Source organism: Petromyzon marinus, chromosome 14, assembly GCF_048934315.1.
Source record: "Petromyzon marinus isolate PM22_M1 ecotype Great Lakes invasive population chromosome 14, UKy_Petmar_22M1.pri1.0, whole genome shotgun sequence".
Taxonomy (NCBI): domain Eukaryota; kingdom Metazoa; phylum Chordata; class Hyperoartia; order Petromyzontiformes; family Petromyzontidae; genus Petromyzon; species Petromyzon marinus.
The window spans coordinates 3,108,533-3,117,423 of NC_133680.1; the positions used below are offsets into that span (position 1 = coordinate 3,108,533).

General features: G+C 42.2%; 1 protein-coding gene across 6 annotated transcripts in view; it reads right to left on the bottom strand.

Moving 5' to 3' along the window:
• Positions 1-8,588, bottom strand: part of POT1 (protection of telomeres 1) — a 28,890-nt gene extending 20,302 nt beyond the window's left edge. For 2 of the 6 annotated variants that reach the window (XM_076067026.1, XM_076067025.1), the window contains exons 1-6: positions 8,268-8,371; positions 4,018-4,138; positions 3,807-3,876; positions 2,734-2,828; positions 1,926-2,036; positions 1,395-1,472 (exon numbers count right to left, since the gene is read on the bottom strand). In XM_076067026.1, the coding sequence (XP_075923141.1) occupies positions 1,395-1,472; positions 1,926-2,036; positions 2,734-2,828; positions 3,807-3,876; positions 4,018-4,138; positions 8,268-8,299 (507 nt within the window). In that variant the 5' untranslated portion in view covers positions 8,300-8,371. The other 4 variants (XM_076067030.1, XM_076067028.1, XM_076067027.1 and 1 more) reach the window with 4 other exon arrangements.
• Between the last annotated feature and the right edge of the window lie 303 nt (positions 8,589-8,891).

An 8,891-nucleotide genomic window follows, 5' to 3' on the forward strand; every position in this document is an offset into this window, starting at 1 on the left:
GATCCATACTCTTTGGTTCTATTCGGTAAAGTCACGTAGGTAAAAAATAAAACAACAAAAATCACGACGTTTTGGCGACAAGACAAGTGGCCTTCATCAGGTGAAGGGACCAGACTGTCTCGAGGACAGCGCTGGAGTGAACACAGCCAAGCTCAGACCGCGACCTTTAAGCTTGTGTGAGAGGATTTAAGGTGCCTTGACAAAGGAATTAGCATAAAAAATTAGCATTCAATTGGCAGACTTAGCATGGTGAACGGTGTAGAGGGGGTGAACATGTGCAGGCCGACGAGGGGGGGAGGGGGAGTTTACATATTGATGGTGTGAAAAGGGAATTTAAGCAGCTGCGAAAGTTTGGGATACCACTACTTGAAAAAATATACTGTACCATTGAAAATTAGTTTAATGTTTGGTTCGATTTAGAACATCTTTCCAATGGTTGCTTAATTTGAAACCATCTTCTCGGTTGAAATTGTGTCCGTGTTTGTAAATCTGAATTGCCTCGTGAACAAATCTCTGATAAAAACCCGTGGGTTTGCAAAGAACCTTGGTATCGGAGAAAGTTATATCGTGATCACCCACAGCGTTGTAACAGTGATCAGCTACGGCAGAAGAATTTGTTCTGCCGTGTTTCAAATCTGATTTGTGCTCGCGAATTCGGTCAGAGACATGTCGTTTCGTCTCCCCGATATAGCAGTCACCACAGGTGCAGTTCAATCTGTAAACTCCAGGGTACTGTAAGTCAGGAATAACATCCTTCACGGAAGGGATCAGGTCACGGATTTTGTGTACTGTATTGAACCGGACCAGGATCTTGTGTTTGTTTAGAATTTTGGAGATCTTTTTAGTAACGCCTGCTATATATGGCAGTGTGATGGTTTTGATCGGAGTATCAAGTGGTTGTTTCTGCATGGAGGGAGAAACAGCTTGGCGGATGGTACGGTCAGAGTATCCATTCCTTTTGAGGGCCAGATGCACATGTTTTAATTCACTGGTCAAGTGGTGTTGGTCCGAAATGCAATGAGCCCTGTGGTATAACGTTTTGATGAGAGACGCAAAAGATATTCATCCACAGCATCTACAAGGGGACCGTGCACTACTCGTTGCTGCGGAGATGAGAGTCTTATCAGCGCCAAACCGCGTAGAGCCAAAACATCACCGCCATGTTCCGGAAAACGTACCTCAATGAGTAAACCGTGCATAGCTGAAACGGGCTTTCCATAAAACAGCATTTGGCAAGGTATGAATGCATAACGTTAAAATATTTTCACAATACTCCAACTCGCCATGAACATAATTAGATTTTCGTAAATATTACAGCAGACTACTTAATGTATATGCCAGAGTAAAGGCCGTATGTAATGTCTCGCAGTCACTGACTTTGGACAGCAGCATACCTTGGTTTTCCTTTTGGTCGGCGGACTCAAAATGTCTGCATTATTCGTAAGTGTTGTGGAAGACGTGGGTGGAGATGTCTAAAGGAAAGATTCACCGATCACATTTCAGTGAAACTAGTTTTTTTTCTTCCAGCAGTCAACATATCATCACACAGTCTACACGGTGGAATGTATCAATTTGCTGAGCACATCTCAACTATACATTGCATGTGCACTGCTGAAGGCCTCCCACCAACATGGGTTTGACCATACTTCACCACTTGTACAAGTGCGAGTTGCTGAAGGAAGGAGGGGCCCAAGACCAGTTAAGATATCACTGATGTTACCCATGGCCGAAATATTGAACGCATATCGCCAGGTTCATAATGCAGCACCCGAACCACTGCACCACCGCCTCACCAGTATTTTATTTATAAAATATTATCTATTTCATTTTCTTAAGAAAAAAAAAAAAACAAATGTCGAATAATGGAATCGCACATTTTGGTTTGAATCAAGGTCAAAAGTGCTATGTGCGGCCTCGGCTCTCACCCAGATGCAGGAGCAGTCGTCATTGCTGAGCTCCAGCTGCAGACGGTGTCGCCCATCTTTTTTTGCGTGTGGCGACTTGTCCACTAAGAACTCCGACAGGGCCACCACGTCCTGGTGCCCAAAACACACGGCGGTCAGACGGGTGGCGATGTGCCACGCCAAGTGGCCTCGACAACTGCGGGCGTTTACAAAAGTGTGCATTTCATAGGGCGGTTGTAAGGCATGTAATGCAAGGTGAATTACAATTCTTACGCTCACAATACAAAGCATCCAAATTGCGTCAGACAGCTTGGTAATGCAGTATAGGTATTTAAGAGGTATATTTTTCAGGTCATTGCTTTTAAGGGCAACTATGGCACTCTCAAAAATCCACAACCATTTGTCAACAACTATAAACATGCTTTAAGTTCCTCTTTATTTTGATTTAAAGCTTTCGTGACTGCAGTAATTCATATTCTTAGTTCTTTCGGTAAAGTCACGTTGAAGGGAAACAACAAAATGACACCTTTCAGCGCTCTTGCATTTGAAATAATCACCCAAAACGCACTATCTCATGAGACTTTTGAACCTGGATAGTGCTTGGGATGACAGGTGACCACCATGCACAAAAAAGTGTTTAGGCTGCTGCGGCACTACATTGGACAAAGGGAAGTGCGGTAAAATCCACTGTTCACCTTCACCAATCTGTACTGAGAACCATGATTCAGTATGATGAAATAACCTGCATCACCCGCACTGTGTGGAAAGGCCCTCAACCAGTGGTGGATTGACAATAGTGGAGTACATGAACATAATTTTGTGAACGCACCCCATCATTCAAAGCTTTGTCACTCTCAAGGGCCAGACTTCCAAAGATGAACACATTCATGGCTTTTCCATCAGCTGTTGAAGGTCCGGCATCATCTGAAAACATCACAAAGCACGAGAAAAACAAGCTTATGTTTACGTATATAGAGTATAGCATTACAGGATTTACTGAGCACATAGTAGAGCTGTTCATTACAAAGGCTTGATATTTTACCCAGAGCTATTTTAAAGTCACTTTTTATTAGGTGCGTGTAATGATGTGGTTGAGCGCAGAGGAAAATGCAAAAGTGGCACATTTGAAGGCTAACTCAAGCACGACACAATAAAGAAAATACCAGTTTCTGCAATATTCCTAACAGGCAAGTGTCTGGATAAGGAAACTTTTGGCCACATCCATGAAGTTCGCATAAACTCAATTTGCCCAAGGGTAATGGAAAATATCGCAATACCACATTGTGAAAGAATATTACCTTACTTAAATTTAATATGCGTATTTGTTTCTCTACAATACAAGCTATATGTAAATATATTTCTGTGTATGCATAGACAAAGTATATGGCATGGCTTATGATGACATCTGGGATTTTTTTTTCCCCCTTCATATGGACCCAGGAAAACCATCGCGTAATAAAATTAGGACAGCTAACACCTTACATGTTAGTTTAACACGTAGGCTTTTGCCTACGTGTTAAACTAACGAAACAGTAAGACTTCTCCACAAATTTGGCTGTCGTCTGATGAAGCTAGTTGTAATTACTGGCGAAACGTCGTACTCAGATTGTAAATGTTGTGGCTTGGCTATCCAACACACCGGTGTGCTGTATTAGTGACGAATTGACATGTTCTGTTTTTTTTGTTATTTTATTTTTACCTACGTGACTTTACCGAATAGAACCAAAGAGTATGTTCTGTTTACGTGACAACTCTTACTAGTTGGCTGTGTTGGGTGGTGGTGGGTTTTAACGACAGATTTATATATTTACGTGCTCTAACCCAAAAAACCCTCTATTATGGACCTTACGTGTTAACTTAATTGTATATGCTTGTGTTGTGAATTGCAAATTTCGTACACACCTTCCTCCAAGACCATTTTGATTAGTTTAGTATTCCCTGTGATCAGCGGAAACCTCTTGCAAATCCGCCCCTGTGCGCAGGCAAAGCAGAAATCTGTGTCAAACAGTCGTCATTGCACGTCCTTGAGAGTTGATGCAATCGGTAAAAACAAGACATGGTCAATGAACAATGCACTGTGCTGTGTAGGGTAAGGTGCTGCTGTCTAAACAACCTTGACATAGCGGTCATGGCTAACTTTGCCAACATCGAGATCTCGAAAGTATATCCGCTTCAGTCCTGGAGGGCAGTGGTGATCAAGTAAACTGGAGGCTGGCAAGGGTTTCACCGGCATTCTGAGGTACACAAACCACAAAAGTGCATAGTTACAAGCAAGGGTGCAACAGATGTTCAGTACTTAGCAAATAGCTGATTCGCGAGTCAAGATAGCTAAGTACTTCATTACATAACAGAGGTGATGAATCTATATGGGGTCTCATATGGCTTCCTTAGCTCTCTACTAAATACAATGACTCTCATTATGAGACCTCCTTTGCCAGTAACAAGATATAGTAATAGGTTTTACCCTTTTAACTGGCACAAAAACTGACACCTTTATTCAAGGCATTATGTTTGCAATAACCACAACACAAGCAGTCAAAATGCAAACAAAAGAGATAATAATATGCACTGTCCTTGAATTTGATTGGTCCAACACCAGTGGAGACTAGGCTCTAAGAATTTGACTGCTTGTGTTGTGGTTATTGCAAACATGATGCCTTGAATAAAGGTCAGTTTTTGTGCCAGTTAAAAGGGTAAAACCTATTACTATATCTTGTTACTGGCAAAGGAGGTCTCATAATGTAAATGCTCACCCCGAGCCCTCAATACTTTGATAGTGCGCTGTTTTTGAGTTGTACGCCTTTTGGCGTCTTCTGGTCCAACACCAGTGGAGACTAGGCTCTAAGAAAAACCGTCTCGGGTGTGGACCAATCAAATTCAAGGATAGTGCATATTATTATCAGAGTTGTCTCTCTTGTTTGCATTTTGACTGCTTGTGTTGTGGTTATTGCAAACATGATGCCTTGAATAAAGGTGTCAGTTTTTGTGCCAGTTAAAAGGGTAATACCTATTACTATACAATGACTCTCATTTCACACCTACTTCAATAAATTAACTTGCATTTACTAAATTGTAAAATTGACACCTAATGTGCTCTTAAATTGTTTAGTAAAAATACATTTCGTGGAATAGCATCTGAATGGGCTCTCTCCAGGTTAAATAAAGAAATGAGCATCAAAATATTATTTTAGGGTTCCCACCTGGTAAAATAAAGGACATTATCTCAGCATAACGGTGGTGTTCGTGGTTAGCACACTGGGCTTGCTATCCAGTGGTAATAAACGAACCGGTAACCGGTTCGTAGTTTTAAATGAGTTTCTTAAATCCTTCCTGCCCACCCACTGTGCATCAGCAGTATAAATGGGTACACCGCAGTCGATCGACAGATCGCATGTTGGGGTAAAGCGTTTGGGTACTCCCACCTCCTTCAAAACGTCTGGCCAGTGTCGAAGAGCAGAATATCTAGAGTTATCTCTGATGCATGCACTTGACATTTCGAGTATCAACATTACGTTGTTATACCAGGCGAGAATTCAAGAGGCCAGGTTCAGTCGAAGTTTAAAGACAGACCTGGGGCATTAGCCTGCAAGTGGGGTTCGGGGGAAAGAGGGATATTGTTGCCGTGGCTAATCCCGGACCTCCAATTAGCACGTTGAGCTACGTACGGTGAAAAAGAAGTTCAACAGTACAAATTGCGGTGTAGTTATCGAATTTGGCCGTCACGGAACGCACAGCCTATCCCTGTGATTGACTATTATCATACCCGCAGATATAACCAGGGCGGCCTTGTTGTACGGTAATTCGTGACGTTTGTTTTTAGATTAAGGACCACCCGTCGTGGATTCACCACGCGCACATACCTGCCAACCCCTTATCGGTGCCCTCTCGACCTTATTACAGACCAATTGAGACAATCGGTCAACCCCGTGTCACACATATAAATCTCAACGTTCATCCTACAAAGTCCCATCGTCACAAGGGAGAAACACAATTAAATAAACAACATTTTCAAAACAAAATTTCCCCGTACAAGAATACGGGTAAACGGTATGGGTTAACAGGTATGCACGTGCATTGCGGCTCTTGAAATATAATTACAGAGTAAAGAATATATAACTTGTTATCTTGGTTGCATGCCCCCTGGGCTAGGCCAAGTTACCGCACTTCGGCCAGCGGTGGCGCGAGTGAAGCAACGCCCCCCCCCCAGGCACCCCTCTATCTGTTGTTAGGATGTTATTATTACTCGACCTGTTTAATGATCTCGGTGAGGGGGACCCCGTCGGGATGAGTGAGAGGAGGAGGAGGAAGCCGCCTCGCCTTGTAAATACAGCGGCCTCCCAACGCGAGCAGCCGATCCCGCGACGTTTAATAGGCTGCGTCTACCGCTGAAACGCGAGCAAGCGAGCGAGCCGAAGCGTGCTTTACGGGACAAAACAAGACGTTAAGAAACTGAAACACAAAATCAACGAACGGTCGTCACGGTAATTATTATTTAAAAAAAAAACAAATTCGCGCGCAATTTAAATCGTCGCAGAGCGAGCGACATCCCCCCGCCAAACGACTTGTTCGTACGGTGGCCCTCACGCGGACTGTCATCGCTCGCTTCAATTTCCAAACGCGTTCTTGTTGCACGCGCGGTGGTCCAGATGTCCTGTGACCCCGAATTTTATTCCATAAAAACTTAATAAATCTTCTTTGGTTCTTTCGGTAAAGTCACGTAGAATGAGAATAAAATAATAAATTGATAAAATAAAATAACACGATAATATTCTCACGACGTTTCGGCCACAACACAAGCGGAATAAATTGATAAAATAAAATAACACAATAATATTCTCACGACGTTTCTCATTCTACGTGACTTTACCGAAAGAACCAAAGAAGATGAATCCTTGCAGTCACGAAAGCTTTAAATCGAAACTTAATAAATATTTTCTTTAAGTAAGGTTTATTTTTTAAAAAAATGACTACGCAAAGGGGGGGGGGGGATTTTAGGGGTCAATGGTTGGCCACAAGACATTTGGACCACCCTGTACAACATACAGGTATTACATATTAAGTTTGTATGAAGCCTACACGTTGTATAATATATTTGTTAGTTTAACACGTAGGCTTTCGCGATCAATATTATTCATAATAAAGGTTTTTGGGTTAGATCGCATTATTTACTAATTATAACAATTAACTGATTACTAATTTATCACATACTTACAATAATCCCCCTTCCGCCACCTCTGATTTCTGCACCTGATTGGGTATAGTGATTGGGTTCAGTTATTAAACAATACACATTACAACTAATTACTAATCTACAACTGATTACTAATCATAACAATTAACTGATTACTAATCTATTATATAATTACAATACACCCCCTCCCGCCTCTGATCTCTGCATCTGATTGGATTAAATGATCATGACGTCACCCTGCTGCTCTATTTAAGACCGGGAGCAGGTGGAGGGCTTCACTATTCTGGCAAATCGCCCGATGATGCTGAATATAATTACCAGTGAAACGGCGAACTCAAAAATTGTAAATGTTGTGGATTCACTTTTCAACACACCGGTGGGCTAAAGTAGTGAACTATTTGTCTTTTGTCAGCGTGACACTTTTTTGCTGATTGGCCGTGTCGGGTAGTGGAGGGTTGCGACACATTTATAAATAACGCTATACCCACAACTTTATTATGAATATATTTGTTATATTAACACTGCGGCATGGATTTATATGGCGTCTAGATTTCCCACGCGTCTCAAAACGCCGCGCAAAAACACTGGGCATAGTTATTGAAGAGAGCGTGTACCGTGTTGGTCTGCATGGATCTCCGTATGAGTCTATGGGTCTCTGTGAGTGTGGGGGCTTCTGTGTTGAGTCCTTTGTCTTTGAATGACAGAGTAGCAGCCAGGAATGAGGGCATGCACAATCGCTGTAGCGATGGAACGAGCTCGTGCAAGGAGGACATCGCAGGATTGCGAGGAATGGCAATGGCCTGGGGAGGTCTTCGTCCAGCAGTGGATTGACCATGGATGATGACGATGATGATGATATCGGCTAAGTGGCATCTACCCCAGTGATTTCAAAAAAAGAGTTAAATCAGACAGGAAAGATAAGCTTTTCTCCACTGTCATTCTAATAATATTTAAACTAATAATGAATAGGAATATAGGCCAGTAGGGCTGTTATTCTCCCTGATGACCTCTGAGCAGGGAAAACCCAGGACAATGTCTTACTGCTTTCATGCCATGAAATATAAATTAAACTGTTACACAGCGCTATACAGTGAATACATTCGAATACTGGGAGTTTATGATATTTAACACGGTTGGCTACGTACGGTGCGAAATAATTTAAACATACATACCTGCATATAACAGTTATCCTTTTTAAAATCATCAGCCATGGTCAATCCGATTCTGGATGAAGGCCTCCCCAATCCACCTCCACCATGTCGCGTTTCTGAAATGCAATAATCCATCCGAGACCTTGCACACCTGTTGATTTCATCGCTTCATCTTCTCGGTTGTACATCATGTTGGATGCTGTTCTAATATTTAACCTCGGGCACACATTGTTAGGTGCATGCAAATTGCACCAGGAATTGGTACAATTATGATAATTTAATATTATAGTGCAGTGTTTGCTTGTTGTTTTTTGTTACCACAACCTCTGCTATGATCGCGCACGAAAACACAAATATGCCCTCTGTATACGCCGCAAGGCTCTATGGAAATAATGTATCTGAAGCACGCCTCTAATGGGACACATTTGTACTTCACAGCTGGAAGTGAAGCCTTGTGTGGGTGGTGTGCAAACTAATGCATGTGTCAGAGGCTAATTGGATATTAGGGCGTGCGATCCATTTGCTTGGATACGTATTAATAAACTGTAATAATACAATCAAGTAGTAAAAATACGATGATACGGCGCGTTACTATCACACGGGGGGGAGGGGGCTATACAATTACATTGTGCAATAGAATTGTGC